The sequence below is a fragment of the Megalobrama amblycephala genome, linkage group LG9 (assembly GCF_018812025.1).
Source record: "Megalobrama amblycephala isolate DHTTF-2021 linkage group LG9, ASM1881202v1, whole genome shotgun sequence".
In the NCBI taxonomy this organism is placed as follows: Eukaryota; Metazoa; Chordata; class Actinopteri; order Cypriniformes; family Xenocyprididae; genus Megalobrama; species Megalobrama amblycephala.
In genome coordinates this window covers 26968406-26986373 of record NC_063052.1, presented here as the reverse complement: position 1 = coordinate 26986373, position 17968 = coordinate 26968406, and the positions used below count along the sequence as shown (strand labels likewise).

Here is a 17968-nt window from a genome sequence, read left to right as displayed (position 1 = left end):
GCTACTTCCAATCATAGTAACCTAGACAACAAGCTACAACAACCCAATTTCCCTCAAATGTGCTTTATAATAAATTGGTCTCTATGAGCAGGCGGCGGAGATACACGCCTGAAGGGACCGTCTGAAAAGTGCAAAACCCAACACTTAGTTTGATAAAAAAAAAAAATGCATAACGTTTATAATTATTAATTATTAAATAAAATAATATAATAATAACTTAACTGTTATTAGTAAAATATTAAATAAATTGTAGCCTAATGCCATCAAATCCAGTAAGCCATTATCATGCAAAAGCTGTTGTATGTAAGCTGTGTACCAACATCATTTGTGTAAAGAAGGCCTTTAAGTGCTACTTGCCAAACTAAGTGTTGTAGTACCTATAACCAGCAGGAGAGCAGTGATGTATGAACTGAATTTGGTGCCAGTACAGTATGTTACAGTGAAGTTATTGAGTATTTTTCGTAATATAAAATGAGCAAAAGGGTTTCGGGTTTTGCACTTTTCAGACGGTCCCTTCAGGCGTGTATCTCCGCCGCCTGCTCATAGAGACCAATTTATTATAAAACACATTTGAGGAAAATTGGGTTGTTGTAGCTTGTTATCTATGCTACTATGATTGGAAGTAGCTGCATTTGTGTTTTAACAACGTTGAGCTCACGAGTTATTAATCCGGGAAGCTCGAATCTGTGAATATATTACCAACCGAACTGCTTGACATAAGCACTGACTGCATTTCTTCATTTTTGAGTCCAACAAGTTCAAACTCTATGAGCCGCGCATTATTTGTGTGCATTAACGTATGTTACTAACTGAAACACTACTGCCAGCCAGCGGGACATTAAAGAGGAAGTGTTTGTCTGAGCTCACAGCAAGGGAACGATTATAACTTTGCGAGGGAACGCAAACACCTTTGCGTGGGAACGCAAAACATCTTTGCGAGGGAACGCAAAACATCTTTGCGAGGGAACGCAATCTTTGCGAGGGAACGCAAAAGATTTGAAAAAAAAAAATTCCTCCCATCCCAAATTTTTTTTCCCACCACCAAGTAAAATTTCCTTCCTTCCCATTTTTTTTTTCTACCACCATGTCCCTTTAGGGGCTCCGTAAGACTCAATGTATAAGTATAAGGCAGAGGGCTCTTTAATTCGCACTAGAAGAAGATGGTCAGAGCAAGGAAAGCAAAGTACAGCATATTTCTTCAGAATGGAAAAGAATAATTCTAGAAGCTTAACTATTAAGTCTTTGAATATCAACAGTATTTCTGATCCTAAGGAAATTGGCACATTTTGTGCAACGAGATTGATAAAAATGCTAATTTTAGAAGAACATTTCAGACGGCACTTAGAGGCTTTTGCATCTGAAATTTTTTTCCCTAGAGTTAGCACCTTTCTAGCTTAAGACATATTTGGAGAGTATTGCTTTTGAAACACTTCCACCAACCTTATCACAGGGATTACTTACTTTAATACCTAAACCTAAGAAAGACATTCTTTTGATTGATAATTGGCATCCAATCTGTTTGTTAAACTGTGATTATAACATATTAGCTTTGTTACTGTCTAAAAGACTGAAACGTGTTCTGGGTACAAAAATAGAAGAAACTCAGTCAGGTTTCATTCTGAACAGGCATATTGCTAATAATATATGCCTAGTTTTAGATTAGACTATGAAGATCTGATTATTATTTTTTAGATTTTTATAAAGCCTTCGAGTCCCTTGAACATGATTTTATTTCACAATCCTTGTATAAATTTGGTTTTGGTGATTTCTTTTGCAAAACTGTCCAAACTTTATACAAAAATGGCAACTGCTCAATTAATCTTAAATCTGGCACTTCTCCAAGATTGAATGTGTTTAGAGGGGTTCGCCAGGGTTGCCCGGTATCGCCTTACTTGTTCTTATTAGCTGCTCAACTCCTTACTTCTTCCCTGTTGAATAGTCAACTAAAAGGTATAATAGCTGATAAACTGATTCTTATAACCCAATTAGCCAACGATACTACACTCTTTTTAAAAAATGACTTACAGATCCCTATCGCTCTTGATCTTATTAAAGTATTCTCTAAAGCTTCTGGTTTATTTTTGAATTTAGATAAACGTCAAGTCATCTTCATTTATATAGCGCTTTTCGCAATACATATTGTTTCAAAGCAGCTTCACAGTGACAATATGAAAATTCTTATCGAGCTAAAGTTGGTTTTTGATTGAATCGCTTTTGTTGTAAAAATTTTTAATTATTACTTCTCCTTCCCTTAAAGTCTTGTTCTGCTCCATTCCTGCATAGTATTCCAGTTAAGACTGAAGTGAGTTATTTGGATGTGATCATTTGTAAAGATGTCAATATGAGAGGAGAGTTAAACATTGATTCAGTAATTACTAAAGCTAAGAAAAAATTTAATTTCTGTCTCCAAAGCAACAAGGAAGGGCACTCCTCACCAAAGCGGAGGGTGTTTGACCTACCCTGCTCTTTCCTTGCACGTGGACAAGTCGGCTTGTATGAAGGTTGATAGAATGTTTTTTGACTTTTTATGGAAACACAAGAGACATTACAAAAAATCTGTTGTCATAAATAGCTTTGATCATGGGGGTCTTAACTTTCTTGACTTTGCTTCTTTAAACAACACTCTGGGGTCGGCGGTCACGCCGGCGTGACCACCGCTTTTTTTTTCTAACCAGTGTGAAAGAGACTCAAAATACTCTGTCAATGTTGCACATACAATTAAGAGCTATACACCATTTTAATCTGTGGAATATCTTCTTTTATTTGTATACACTCAGAGTAAAAACAACATGTTGTGCTTTTTGCAAAATAAAGAAAACTAACATGATGCGTGATCTCTCGTCTCCCTCTGAACGAAGTCCAATCTGATAGTTCTCAGAAAATTAACTGTAACTTAGTGAATACTAATCACAAAAAAATGAGACTTCTGTCTAAAAAAACGTTGAAATGTCAGGTTTTAAATCGTGTAAGTCAAATCGAAAAAAAAATTCTGTGTTTATGTAATCTGTATGAAAAGAGAGCCACGTCAGATGCCGGTGATTCAGCTCATTATCCGCTAATGCAGCCACGCCCACGGAGCCAGCGCTATTCAGAGGCAAATTCAGAGGCAATGCATGCATTCATCATCTCAATCGTGTATTTATTGTCTTGAAAAATGTTTATTTGGATGTTAAAGCCATGGTTAGCGAGCTCTAGAAGACATGCAGTTAGTTCCTGGTTTCTCTTCTTCTTTATATGGATTTGTGGACTAAAGGTGTACAGAGCGCCCTCCGGCTGCAAGTATGAATTGAAAACAGTATCCAGCGTTCATAGTGAAGACAATAAATATTGAATAAATATTACTCATCTGTATAGAAAATTGACAAACATATGAGAATCCATCAATATTTCTCCAAATGAGCATGCTTTTAAGCTAAAAGCCTATATGAAATGCCATAGAGGTAACATAACTGTTCAGACACTTTGCATTACATTTTAAAGAATAGAATACCATTATTTTAAATTGTAATAATATTTCACAGTATTGCAGTTTTTTCTGTATGTTTGATTTACACCATGATGAGCTGAGACATGATTTTTTCATAGCCTACCTGACTGAAAGAGCTCATTATTTATGCAGGACATTAGAGCTCTTTATGCGATTCTTTTGTCTTCTCAGGTGAGAATCACCCATTATTCATGATGATTCACGCCTCCACGCATACTGTGTTTCTTGACCAAAGATGTTTTAGAAAATTTAAATCTCTCTATTGTTTTATATGAATAAGCAGGCAGAATAATTTTTACCTCATTTTGAAGCAAAAACTCTAGTCTACAACCTCCAATAACCAGAATTCTTGTGAACACAAATTTAATATATATTTTTGGCCTTATTTCAGTGACTTAAGTTTTTTTGTTTTTTCAATAACCATGCATAAATGTTATTCCTTCAAAAATACAAACATGTACATACATGTTCCTCACATATTATTGTAGCCTAGTTTGTGCTGAATACAGTGTAATGACACTTTTTCCATTAATATGTTTATGAACAACTGAAAAAAGCACAAATGTCAGGGCATGTCAAACCTTCTCCAGGGCCCCAGAAAACCTCAGATAAAAAAAAAAAGGGGGGGGGGGTGCTTTTTCTCCTTTCAAATTTAATTTACGTTAAGTTATATGTTACCTCTGGCTCTTTGTTTTTTTTATTATTATTATTAATATTATTTTTTGTTTCTTTACTGGCTTTTTGTGTATTGTTTATAACTAAAAAAAGACCATGCTTCAGTTTTTGATGCCTTGGGAGTGAGAATGGGTTGATTATTCTGTAATGAAAAAATTGTGATGGAAAGAAGAAACTTAGAAATATCACAATTTAATGTGTATCATCTGATTACAATCATATACAGTTTTCACAACATTGTAGAATCACTGTATCTTGTGAATGCAAAATAAAAATCTAAATGTGATAGGGGGAAAAAAGAATCCAGGCAAAACTAATAGATGTTTTCTGATGGTCCACTAAGAGTAATATTGCTATTTTTTAAAAAGTGCTACAACAGTATATATAAAATGTAAAATATACATTTCTGAAATTATTTTGGAAAATAACAATATTTCATATCTCCATTTCAAAAGATCTACATTTACACAATTTCTTTTTTTTTTTTTTTACATTTTCACAATTTACACAATGAGGGCAGGACTTAATTCCAAAAGATCGCTACCAGTGAGCTGCTGAATTGCACCAAAAGAAAGTTAGAATATTAAAAGAGATATATATGGCAAAATCTAACTGTACCCCGGACCTAACAACAGGGGGTGGGGTGGGGGGATAAGAATAGAAGGAAAGTGATAACAAATACATCGAATTCTCAAAATGCATTTTTTAAATAATCAACTAAGCTGCTTTGCCTTTGCTTTTTTTAAACAAGCTTAACAATTTCCATTTATATAGCATAGCACAGTTATGTACAAAATGATTAAACTATTAAGATTAAAAATCAGTGTTATAAAACAAAACAAAAATTATGTTCTTTATTTATGCAGGTTAAATCTGTCTAATTAGATATAATATATGTAGTGCCTGCAAATCAACTAATGTACAAAAATTATTACAAAGCATGTCCTCAATATTTTAATCTATTGATTATTTCAGTTGCAAAACAATAAAAGAGAATCAAAGTCTGTGAGTGTGTGCGTCTAAACTCCAGGTGTACAGAAATACAACCAGAGCAGGATCCACCCAAACATTTACTTTCACTTTCACAGAATCCCCATATAGTAATGAGCCAGCAAAGTTGTAAAAACATGTACAGATGGCATATGAACGACACTTATTAAAAGGACAGGGCTAAAATCTATATAATACAACAACAACAGTGTCTAATTACACTTCACTCTCCAATAAAGCCATTAGCACATTTCTGGCATCTTCTGCTATATCATTCAGAGCTCTCTTCAGCATTACTGACACAGTTAAATAGGACATAGCTCCTGCCGCTATAGAGCCTAAAAGAGGCACAAACCTAAAAAGGGACTCAACAGCATCTTCTGTTACCAGAAGAGATGAATCACTCAGTACTGATAAGACTGAACTTGTGCATATTCCTTTATGCCAAACTGAAGTCATCAGACTCTCTACAGTCTCTATGCTCTTACCAAACCTTTCACAGAGCTGCTGCAGAGATTTCCTATCAAGACCAAAGGCACTGCAGTACTTCTGTATCTCAGTTGCTATGATAACTAAATCCACAGCAAATGAAAGACCAGGAACTGGAACTGCAGCTACACAAGCAGACAGGAAGGCTACTCTTTTAATGTTTTCCTCTAGAGCTTTCTTCTTTTTCTCATGAATCTTTGTTGTGATATTTGGCAAAGCCAACATCAGCACACGTCTCTTATGCTGTGGAAGCTCTTTCTCCATCCTTTCCTGCAGCAGATTTATGTCATACTTGCCGAGCTCCCAACCAGAGATCAGGAACACATCAGGATCCTCTATACAGATCTTTCTCAGCCCTAGACAGAAACAGGAAAGGTATCATGAATGATGTAATCATTAACAAAATCTATTTTTTATGAACAATACTAATAATTAATTCTACAATAATGTATATTGATGAGTTCATCATGACCAAGGATATATTCACAATATATTATATAAAAATCATTGTTATGTCATGTGAATTGAATAACTAACCCTTTTCACAGTCCTCTCGGATGGTATCCAGTGTGTTTTTCTCATCAAAGTTTTTTTTCCTCTTTTGAGCCGAAATGCTCAAGTCAATCTTAGAACGAACAAAATAAAACTTTTTCCCCATTCTCTTGATCTCTTCGGCCAGTTGAGTGTGGCATTCTCTGAACCGATCCGAAGCAATGATGATGAAAAAATCATAGCGTTCAAACTCAACCTGTTCAAGATACTCGTCGGCTTTGAAGTTTGGTGTTCCGATGCCAGGAAGATCCCACACTTTCACATTTTTGAATTTTGGGTGAAGGTAAACTTCAGGTTTCATGGTAGTCTCAACTATATCAGTTTTAGCAGAGCCTTCATCTTCATCCCCTAAACCCCTGAAAGCATTGACAAATGTGGACTTTCCAGAACCTGACTCTCCCGTCACACCAATGTTTAGCTCAACACGATCTTGCTGTTTGAGGAATTCTTTGATTGTGTTTGTTGCTGACTGAATATCTTGATTAGATATTGTTTCTTGAAGCTCTTTCAGCTCCTCCTCTGTTATGCCAAAATCATCCAACATCTTAAAAAAAAAAGGATATTAGCATATAAAAATGCTTTTAATGGATTATCTCATGAAATAGACAATTTCTTACCTTTATGCCTCCAGATCAGTGTGGTAGGTGAAAATAACTAATAGAAAATAAGTTTTGTAAATTCAGTTAACTTGTATATAGTACCAGAATAACTTGTATATAGTACCAGCATGCACACTAATTAATGTACAAATCATTACAAAGCATGTTTATTATTTCAGTTGCAAAACAATAAAAGAGAAAGGAATTCATTAAGAAAATACAGATTTTTTTATTCTTACCAAATATGTCTAAGCAAGATGGCTCCAACAAGATGCACAAGAATCAAAGTCTGTGAGTGTATGCATCTAAACTCCAGCTCTACAGAAATATAACCAGAGCAGGATCCACCCAAACATTTACTTTCACTTTCACAGAATCCCCATAGTAACAAGCCAGCAAAATAGCACATAGTTCAACTGTCAGAACCTTCAGATGTACAGATGGCATATGAACAACATTATTAAATTAAAAGGACAGGGCTTAAATCTATATAATACAAAATTAATATATATGCATATATTATAAATATATATTATGGACTATTTTAAAAAGCAACAACATTTGCATGAAAAATATTTGCATGGTTGAGGTTAACCCAAGCCCTTTACTTTCACTTTGTAACAAACGGCAGAGAAGTAAGAGAATGTAGCTATGAGCTAGTGATATTAACATCTTAAGCCCGAAGTGTCCTGCCGGCCTGACTCCTTGCTACAGGTTTGGAGTTACGAGTCTTTAGTTTTTTATATGACATTCAAAAAAAAAAAAAAAAAACCTCTGAAAATGCTTTCAGGGCTTAAGGGGTAAATGGAGTAGTGTTTATTTTCTTATGAGAAACAGAGAAAATATGAAAATAAATAAATAAATAAATACAGTAATCATCTAAACACAAATGTGCATATGCAAATGTATTATCTGCTCTAAACTTGGATTCAAAATAAAAAAGCATTATAAGTATACTGGAATCACTCCCATATTTTATGAGTCACAACACAATGTCAACACTACAGAGCATCATGGGAAACCACACACACCCTTTCACTCCCATCTCTGTCGTGCTATCTCCATCAAATGCGCTCATCTGTGATGATTTATGAGTTTCAGTAAACAGAACATGTATTTTGTGTGTGTGTCAGTTTTGTGTAAAACTGAGTTTAGCATATAACACAAACAATCAGGAAAAACCACTGATCCCAAAATACAAATGACAAAAGTTAGACATTGTAAGATTTTAAAATATTGTTGATGTTTCATAACATATTTTGCAACTATTGTTGTCTATAAAAACCTGTACAGTGAGTCTTTAATAAGACATAACAACATGCCTGACAACAGGCACTGTATCAAAGGGCTCTAAAGCAATTGCACACACCCAGATATGAGTTAATCTCAAATGGCTAAGTATAGTAACTTGCAAATCCATGTCATTGCAAAATCAGAAAAAAATATAAAATATAAATATATAAATATAAAATAATTTTAATAATCAACTAAGCAATAAACTAATAGAAATATAAAAAAATATCATATGTGTATATCTGCTTGCCTTTCAGAAATCTGTCTGGATAAAGGACTTTAGCTCTTACTTGCAAAGACAGAACTTATCATCATCTTAGCCAGCCAACATTGATACTTTGAGGAGGGAATCTGGGACAAAACCTCTTTAAGGTAAGCCTCCAAGGTTAGCAGAAAAAAAAGTTATTTTAATAGATATCAATGGAGGAGATGCTTCACTATATTGAACAAATGCTTTAAAAAAATAATGCTGCTGGGAAACAGCTTATCATTTAATGAACTGACAACTAACTGGCTAATTTTCATCATGTTTGTCATTAAACATTAGTTTGGAGTTTTCTATTAATAGGTAAGGATTTACTAAACAGGGCAAATTAGCATGGGACCACAATCCCATTAAAAAGTGCAAAGTGGGAGTGAAAAGTACTGTGGGTGATCTATTGACAAAGCACAAATTAAAGGGGGACTCAGTGATATTTCAGATCCACTTTTTGGAAGTTAGTCGGCTGAGTCCAATAACAAACGTCTAACCAATCAGCATCAGGGGGAGTATGATGGTCGAGGAGAGAGAAAGAGCAAGAGGGAGATATATAAATAAAAAACTGCAGAACGAGAAATGGGACACAATACAAAACAGCTCAAAAGAATATCACTGGAATGAAGGTTTATGCCTGGGCAAGTGCTTTAGGACCCGGTTATATTAGAAAAGCTAAGAGGGAAGGCCTGAAAACTGCTTTGATCCCGCTTCTCATGTGAGTAACACTGGGTTTTGATTGTCTGGAGCGTGTGTACTATATGTTCATTTTTTGTGATTCCTCGTTGTTCGTTCATCAACTGTGCTTTATTTTTCGTGAAGCATTTTGTTTAATGTGTCAGCTGTGATAAACAGACATCCACTCGCATTGCGTGTGTAACAGCGGGCAGATAGTGAGAGCTCTGCAGTTAAATGACTGCGCACTGACGGCCGCTATAGAATGAGGTGTTTAGCGTCATTGGCAATGCGCTCGCATTGCATGCCAGCAGCGAGCAGGCAACGGTTTGAGACCGACTCAAAGCAGAGTGGTTAGAATTGGAGTGTGAGTTTTGGAGGCGGAGCAATGAAGAGAGGGGTGGATTTGTTTGGGTTGATTTCAAATATCAACAATGTCCAACAGCGTAGTTTAAATACCACTTACTGCACCTTTAAAAAACACAGATGCAGTCAGATCCTTTCCATAATGACCAATGCAATCAAGAGCAAATTATATGTTCAGATAAACTCGTCCTCTGGCATTCCAAATAAGTGGAGAAAATGTTCTCCTTCCACACGCTCTCTGTTCTCTGTGTTGCCTCCTCCTAGTGGCAACTATTGCAGCATGTCAGCTGCAAAATGGGTTAAGACATGCTTTTTAGCTTTAAATAATGGAACAAATACCAGTAAATTGACTACAGCAAACTTTAGTAAATCACATTGCATGATTTAGCCTATTTAAATACTCTCCTCTCATAAATTTTGCATCTAAAAGGGAAACTTCTACAAATGCATATGAAAAAGGTAAGCCACAAAAATAACTGTGTCCATGTCTTTTTATTGTTAAACGTTCACTGTGTCTTTAGTATATCCTGACAGTAGTTTAACGCCAAAAGAGGGTTTGCGCTGGCACAAGCTGTTAGTAAATCTTGCCCTTTACACTGAAAAAAATAGCTATAAGTTACGAAAATTTTGTGACAAGATTCAATGGTACTTCTGTCACAAAATATGACAAGGAACGAGGTTTACATCAGTAAACAAGACATCTGACAGTCACGTTCAACGTTGTGTCAAAGACTGACAAATGGGGTCCCTATAAGTGCCACAAGCCACTGAACTGTTACAAGTGTTAGAGATGCAGATGCTGGCAAGCTGTGTGCCCTTTTGGGAACTGCTCCCGTTAAGTCGTAACCTACCCAGCTTCCCGTGTAAGCCCCAAATCTAGTCCTCCATGCCTAAGGTGTGGGTCAGCTTCGAAGCGTTATGAATCAGTGTGTCGAATCATGATTCGGAACGCGTGTCAAACCGCCAAACTGCTGAAATCATGTGACTTTGGCGCTCCAAACTGCTGATTCGACACGCTGATTCATAATGCTCCGAAGCTTCATGAAGCAGTGTTTTGAAATCGGCCATCATCACTATATAAGTCGTTTTTTTATTTATTTATTTTTTTGGCGCACCAAAAATATTCTCGTCGCTTTATAATATTAATATTGAACCACTGTACTCACATGAACTGATTTAAATATGTTTTTAGTACCTTTATGGATCTTGAGAAAGGAAATGTCATTGCTGGCTATGTAGGCCTCACTGAGCAATCGGATTTCAACTAAAATATCTTAATTTGCGTTCCGAAGATTAACGAAGATCTTACGGGTGTGGAACGACATGAGGGTGAGTAATAAATGACATTATTTTCATTTTTGGGTGAACTAACCCTTTAATCTTTTTAATTATTTGCAGGCTTTCAAACGTTGCTATAATCCAGCCTCAGAGTCGCAAACTTGATTCTAATTTGTTCTAAAAGCCACTAAACGACCTCTGTAACTGCAGGTTGATGCCACCAGATGGCGTCATTCATCAAGCACCAAAATAAACTTCCTAAACTCACTTCATCGAAAGTCCTATGGTACTGTACTCCCTATGCAACGTGGCAAACTGATAACAATTCTCAAGGCTCGTTGGTCTAGGGGTATGATTCTCGCTTTGGGTGCGAGAGGTCCCGGGTTCAAATCCCGGACGAGCCCAAGTGTTTTAAAAGCTTTAGAATCTATGACAAACTTTACAGTAACTATTTATAGGTAAATGTTAGTCTACTGAGTTCTACATGCTGTAGCTTACGGGTCTACAGTAGGTTATTTTCAGCAGCAAAATAATGATCTGACAATTATCTTACCATAATGATGTTTTTTAATATGCTTAAAGTATTTTTTTTTTCTGAGAACATGAACCTCTCTTAAAGTCAACATGAAATCAAAATTCTCATTTTTTGGAACATTGCAGAATTTATTAGAAATTATTTAATTGTTAATATCATTATTTTTTTATTTTTTACAAACATGTTTAATCAAAAATAGTGTTACAGTTTTTTCATATTGCTTACACACTGAAAGTGGTACTTGAGGCCCACTTAGTGAATCCATTCACTCATGTACTGAATCTTCAGACCAAGTCTGCAAAACTGTGTCTGTGTGTGTACATATATACACACACACACTGAATGTGCATACAAGCCAAGTCAGAAAGTCAGCTTTATACAATATAGATTGTCACAACAGCTTCACAATAGTAAAAGATTCAAATTCTGCTGTTATGTAAGCATCTCTAACAAGCCAAGTGTCATCATACAGCTCGAGTCAGTTCAGTATTGATTCAGTTCAGTTTAATACCTGTGTAAAATTCATCAGTTGTGCATACATACTGTATATAGTGTATTTGTGCACATGTACATGCGTGTGCCATGACAAACTCCTGTACTGCACTGCACACTGAACAAGCAAAAGACACAAAATACATTTTTCACATCTGTGTGTAGTTTGGCATGTATGTGGCTAATCATTTTATGTTTGTGTTACTACACTTAAAATGCATTTTTTAGAGTAGTTAAAATAGTTTTGAATTTAGTGTTTGCTTTTGAAAGATATGTGAGGTTTTGCATGAGAAATGGAGTCATAGTTTCAAAAACTGTAAAGGACACTCAAAGACCTATGCAAATGCAGGTTGATGACACCAGATGGCGCCATTCGTCAAACTCCAAAATAAACATCCTAAACTCAGTCCATCGAATGTCCTATAGTCCTGTACTTTCCTATGCAACGTGGCAAACCATAGTACCTAAAAATTACAAGGCTCGTTGGTCTAGGGGTATGATTCTCGCTTAGGGTGCGAGAGGTCCCGGGTTCAAATCCCGGACGAGCCCACTTTTGTTTGTGTATGTATGAGATATATACAGTATATAGGAAATAAATACAATTATTCATAACGAGCAAGTCAGTATTGGGGTGTAACCTATATAGTGTTAATGTATAGGCCTAAAATTTGATTACTGCTATAAAATAATCAACAATATCCTAATACTTTGTGTTCAAACCTTTAAAACTGTACTGTTTCATTCATTATGAAGTACATATCTATATCTATTTGATGTAGCATACTTGCATGAATGTGCAAATCATTGAATGTAATCTTAGAGCTATTTGTATATGTGCAGTCTGCAACTTTGGACAATTCTGGATATTCTCATCTAATAAACATCCTCAATAGTGAAAAATGACAGAAGACAATCTTAATTTAATACTGTAATATATACTCTTTATAAAAAGACATTTGTGACATAAAAATGAAAACACGATACAAGCTAAAAATATTTCACACTGGTACATGTCGAGAGGGAATATGCATAATTTGCACTTTATGCAAAACATCTTCATTCTGTTTTGAAGCGCACCACATTTATATAGTAATAGATGGTGTTTAATACAGTGTTAGATCTACTACCTCTCTTTAGGCTTCACATACTTAGAAGAGTGTGACTGCTGCATATGAGCCAAACATACAGGTGAAACAAACTCACCTGTGTTATTATTTAAAAAAAAAAAAAAAAAAAAAAAAAATCAACACCAAAACGGCATAATGAAGGTAGGGGACGTTCATATTTCACATGCATGTTTGGCATTTCATAGTTGTGAGCCACACAACAGCACAGGTCTGACGAAAATAAGCATTGTCCAAACACTTTGATCATGAGTTGGACGAAACGAATCAGCGTTCACACTTGCGTATTCCAGTTAGAATATACGTTTTCAGGCGTCCTTGTAGGTATAACTCATGCAGGCTGGAACTGTGACTAAATTAGGCTACTAAATTGAAACAACATGATGATAGTCAACCACAATCCCAGACACTGAATGCGTAATGCGTGTACTTTCCACATTTCGTAACAATTTACAAATTCGAATTAGGTGCGGCAAGGAAGCGATAATAACATAAGATAAGGCAGATCAGAGTCGTAGCTAACATCTGAGATGAAAAACGTCCTCAAAAGCATTTCACATAAGTTAAACAGCGTGAATCATATGTGAAAATTAAAAAAGGTGCTTATGTGGTATCATAAAGTGTTTCACAATCGCAGTGTGCATCATACACACTCTCGTCCTAGGCGCGTGTGGTTCTAAGCTCAGCAGTATAACAGTCAGCTGTCAGCATATTAAAAAAAACCATAGCTTAGTCTTGCTGGGCCAGTGTTGAAGGGTAACAAGGCGGACGTCGGGGACAGACAGGAGACTGCTGAAGTAGCGCCGCAGGTAACCGTACACCAGCTTTTGCCGCTAACCTCCTTGTAGCAAAGCTGGCACGCGAGATAATCTCCTCACCGCATTATGTCACACTCAGCCCCGGAGGATTACAGACACACCCGTGAGACTTGACTTCGCAAAGTCCTCAACCGTGTGCGCGGCCGATCCCTGCAGGCGCTCAGTTCGAGGCTGGCCTGTCACTTTTAGGGTTTTAACATGGCTCAAGAACAGCACAGTGATTTGAAAAGGCAGTTGTTAAGCTTCGGGCTATACTAACAGCTAGGTACGTTCGCAAAAAGTAACACGACCTGGAGTCAGTGAATTGAACGAATACTAACCCTCTTGAATTGTGCTCAGGGTGGGATACGAGGCCTAGGTCAAGTTTCAGTTGCATTCTGAGGGCCGAATCAAGTTTTTAAAGGGATAGTTCACCCAAAAATGAAAATTCTATCATAATTTACACACCATCAGGTTGTTCCAAACCTGTATAAATTTCTTTGTTCTGTTGAACACAAAGGGGCACCATTGACAACTTCTATAACATATAGTATTTTTTTCCCTACTATGGAAGTCAATGGTGCCCCAAAGCGGCCTGGTTACAAACTTTCTTCTAAATATCTTTCTTTTGAATTCAACACAACAAAGAAATTCATACAGGTTTGGAACAACCTGATGGTGTGTAAATGATGACAGAATTTTCATTTTTGGGTGAACTATCCCTTTAATGACTCCAAATATAAACTACGCACAATCGATATATAGAGCATTTTTCAATGCCGAGAGCGAAACGATTTAAATAGAGCTTTGTCTTCCTAAACGGAAAAAAGGGATGTGGATAGTTTTCAAAAGATATTAACGAACACATCGTGGTTACTGATCGTTAATCCTCGCGTCCTAAACACTATTCCTACGTTCTGAGCTAAATACATTTTAAAGGGACAGTTTACTAAAACAAATTCGATAATTTTCTCACCTTCAAGTTATTCCAAAGACTTTTATTCTGTGAAACACAAAAGAAAATATTAGAATATTCAAATATTAATATAAAAACAATAATACATTTATAATATATACATTAATATATTACTATAAATTTCAAATATTTTTTTTTTTCTCTCTGTAGAATAAAAGTCAATGGGTTCCAAACCATTTTGGACACTACTGACTTTCATTTTGAGGACAAAAACATTCTTCAAAATATCTTCTGTTTTCCACTGAAGAAAGACTGTCATACACCTTTGGAATTACATGATGGTGATAATTTTGACATTACAATTTTCAATATTTGGGTGAACTGTCCCTTTAAGCTACGGTGTGCATATGTGGTCAATTATGACAAATACTTGTTTGACAGTTTAGAAACACATTGAAAAACAAATATGTTGATTGAAATCCACTTACAAAGCAAGTCCATTGATAAAAAGGGTTTGTCACCCCATAGAGTTGCATTATAAGCAGGTGACTGCCGACACACTTTTTGTTTTTTGTCAAAGTACATTTTCTGTTGTAATCAACAGCATGTGACGGATAGTGTCGATGGAGCTTAAGTTATATTTAACCCCGAGCATTCCTTTAAGGCAAAGCTTGATAAGAACTCCAAACTTAACTAATTCTTATGCTTGTAAAGCATAGCAAATCAAGTATAATTTATTGAAGTGCAAGTCTGCCACCCCTTGCGGCTAGTCCCTCCTCGCTGACATAGATATAGCGATGTATGAAAGACCGAGTTAGGTTATTTGGCTGTCACTGAGGATGTCACACCTCATATGGTCACTACTGTCATTGCCTTTGCACTAATCCCATCATTACACAGGGAATTCCCAGGAAGAGTTTAAAAGAGGACAAACAACAGAAAGGGTGAACGGTAGGAGGAAGGCAAATGGGTAACAGTTGTTGCGGTAAGCTCAGGATGAAGTGGATCACACCTGTTTCAGCTTGAGAGTGCAAAATGTTCAGGTAGGAAATAACATAATACATATCAATTGTCATCAAGTAACTTTTTGCAATGCAAGTCCCCGCAGACACACCACACGAAACGACCATCCTGATCCAATCAGTTTATGGGGGTGTGTGTCTACTGTCATGTCCTGAATGATGAAAAAGTCTTGAATTCAGTGAAAGTTCATGAATATCACCACAGAGACTGTTTAAAAAAAAAAAAAAAAAAATCAGACACCCTTGTCAAAACCAAAGGACAGGGTGTGTGGGAAGTTGATCTTGTCCCATAATTATTCCCAAACGTTTTTATGCTAATCCCAGGGCAGTGAGAAAAATTGAGATAATTTTCATGCCTGTGGGTTGCGTCAGCTTATTGTGAAAATGACTGGAAATTATTATAAAAAAACAAAACAAAACAAAACAAAACATCCAGTTTCTCAGTTACATTTGTGTGTGTGTTGTTTGTAAGGATCAGGAGGGGGTCATAAGGCCACCATGGTGCAGGGGTGTTTGAGTTTGCAGGGCAGTACACCCCTGTTGAGCTGGTAAAACTCTACCAGGTGGATCAGGTCTGTGAACTTGGTAGAGCCGTCATCAAGGCTAAAAAAGACCTGGCCGTCCTCCTCAAACTGCCAGAGAGAGAAAAGAAATGCAAGATGAAACGAGTTGAAGATAAGACTAAACTCCTGTCAAGACAACAAAAGCCTAAAATGAACCAATCTCTCAATAAATAATGAAATGCTATTGCATAATATAATGGAGATTGGGGTAAAATGTACCCATTACTAAAACACAATAATTCAAAAATAAATAATATAAAAATAAAATAAAATATTCACTATTTAATTTAGAGTTGCATGATTCTGGATAAATTGAGAATCACATTTTTTACTAGATTTACTAGAGGTTCTAACAAAATGTTAACTGCTGCAGTCTATTTATTTTAATTAATCTGAATGAATTATTATTTATAAATCATTTGAATGAATGATTCACTGACTCACTCATAAATACTTCACTTGTTTAATTACTGGATGAATCAGCGTTTTTGAACTAAACTCTTGAATGAATGATTCAATGACTAATAAATTTGTTAACAGTCACTTGTCGCCACCTTGTGGCATAATGTAATCAATACAATCGTTATTTGAAGCATCAAGTTACTTTCAAAAGGTGATTTACTCTATTTTGATCCCTTCTGTAGACATCAGTGTTTATATCTAAACTATAAACTTTAGTACTTCTGTAATAATGTGAATATTTGTAACAGAAATAATGATACTGTGTGGTTGAAAAGACTTGTGAAGCCGTTTCATACTTCTACATGACAACTGCTCTCTCTGGGTCAGTGGCAGCATCAATGCAGATCTGAATTTTACACTGTGATCATACTTGTCAACGGTTTTACAGGCGAATCGTAGTCATAGGAAATGAGATCACATGGGTGTTTGAATTGAGATCGCAATCTTTAAACAATTAATCGTGCAGTTCTAATTTAAGTACAAATAATAATATAATACAATAATATAATCAATAATTAATTTAATTATTGTTAATAATTAATATAAATATTTCAATAGTGAACATTTTATTTGAATAGTGTTTCCTTTAATAAATAATGGCTTATTTTTTTAGCTACAAAAATGTTTTTATAAAGTGGTAATTCACTGACACACACAAAATATAATACTAGACCTGGATTTTTTATTTTTTGGACATAAAACATATATATTTTTTTTTCCTGGCTTTAAAATAGGTTTTTAGCATTTTAATATACCTCTCTAAATCACTTTACAGCTGTAAATTAAGCACTTTTTTTCTTTTTTCTTATTATAATTTGCACTTATTAATGTGAAAATCATTTAATATAATCTTAGAGCTATTTGTGTGTGCAGACTGGACAATTATGGACAATTTATTCATTAATTCACGTTTTTATAAGATAAGATTAAGAATTTGCACTTTGCCCTGCTTTCCCCAATTATACTTCATATTAATACATGCAAAAGGAAATTTGTGGTTAATGTTTATTAGGACTCACAGGTAAAATCTGGAAGTGTTTAATCTTCTGATGATGGCACAAGGTGAGAACAAATGCTTTTGGATTGCTCTGGCTGTCTCTCAATAGGAATAATCTGCAAGACAAAACGCTGATTAATTTCACTGCCCTCTTTCAAAACAGCAATTAATATTGTCTATGAATGTGGAAAATGTCATACCCATCAACTTGGCCCTGCTGCATAATCATCCTGTGGGATTCTTCTCTCATAATGCGGCCGTGAAACCATAACTGCGTCCTGTGAATCACTAGGGACATGAACGCAATGAATTATTTCTATTAAAGTACCAAGTAAAGAAGAGCTATTATGCTTTTCTACCTTTTCAACTTTTAGCATGTAAGGCTGCTGTTTGAGCATGAAAA

The 17968-nt window shown here is 35.6% G+C and overlaps 2 protein-coding genes and 2 non-coding genes across 6 annotated transcripts in view; 2 read left to right on the top strand and 2 right to left on the bottom strand.

Annotated features, from left to right (window-relative positions):
* Window positions 1–4294: 4294 nt before the first annotated feature.
* LOC125275490 (interferon-inducible GTPase 5-like) lies at window positions 4295–7156 on the bottom strand. The gene is made up of 4 exons (XM_048202478.1): window positions 7032–7156; window positions 6811–6847; window positions 6179–6737; window positions 4295–5997 (listed from the first exon to the last, which is right to left on the bottom strand). Exons 3-4 carry the CDS (start codon window positions 6735–6737, stop codon window positions 5369–5371), a joined length of 1188 nt encoding a protein of 395 aa, XP_048058435.1. The 5' UTR covers window positions 6811–6847; window positions 7032–7156; the 3' UTR covers window positions 4295–5368.
* A 3833-nt stretch (window positions 7157–10989) lies between these two features.
* trnap-ugg lies at window positions 10990–11061 on the top strand. Its single transcript has one exon. It is a non-coding gene; the product is annotated as a tRNA-Pro (tRNA).
* Window positions 11062–12161: 1100 nt separating this feature from the next.
* trnap-agg lies at window positions 12162–12233 on the top strand. Its single transcript has one exon. It is a non-coding gene; the product is annotated as a tRNA-Pro (tRNA).
* Window positions 12234–12599: 366 nt separating this feature from the next.
* grb10a (growth factor receptor-bound protein 10a) overlaps window positions 12600–17968 on the bottom strand; it is a 69391-nt gene continuing 64022 nt past the window's right edge. For all 3 annotated transcript variants that reach the window (XM_048202474.1, XM_048202476.1, XM_048202475.1), the window contains 3 exons: window positions 17766–17853; window positions 17588–17681; window positions 12600–16175 (listed from right to left, as the gene is read on the bottom strand). In XM_048202474.1, the coding sequence (XP_048058431.1) occupies window positions 16029–16175; window positions 17588–17681; window positions 17766–17853 (329 nt within the window). In that variant the 3' untranslated portion in view covers window positions 12600–16028. The remainder of the gene's footprint in view (window positions 16176–17587; window positions 17682–17765; window positions 17854–17968) is intronic.

Bases quoted from the DNA above. Each gene is read 5' to 3' on its own strand.
- LOC125275490 (XM_048202478.1), bottom strand. From the start codon at position 6,737: ATGTTGGATGATTTTGGCATAACAGAGGAGGAGCTGAAAGAGCTTCAA. The intron at 5,998-6,178 runs GTTAGTTATTCA...GTTTCTGTCTAG, and splicing joins CCGAGAGGACTGTGAAAAGG to GGCTGAGAAAGATCTGTATA.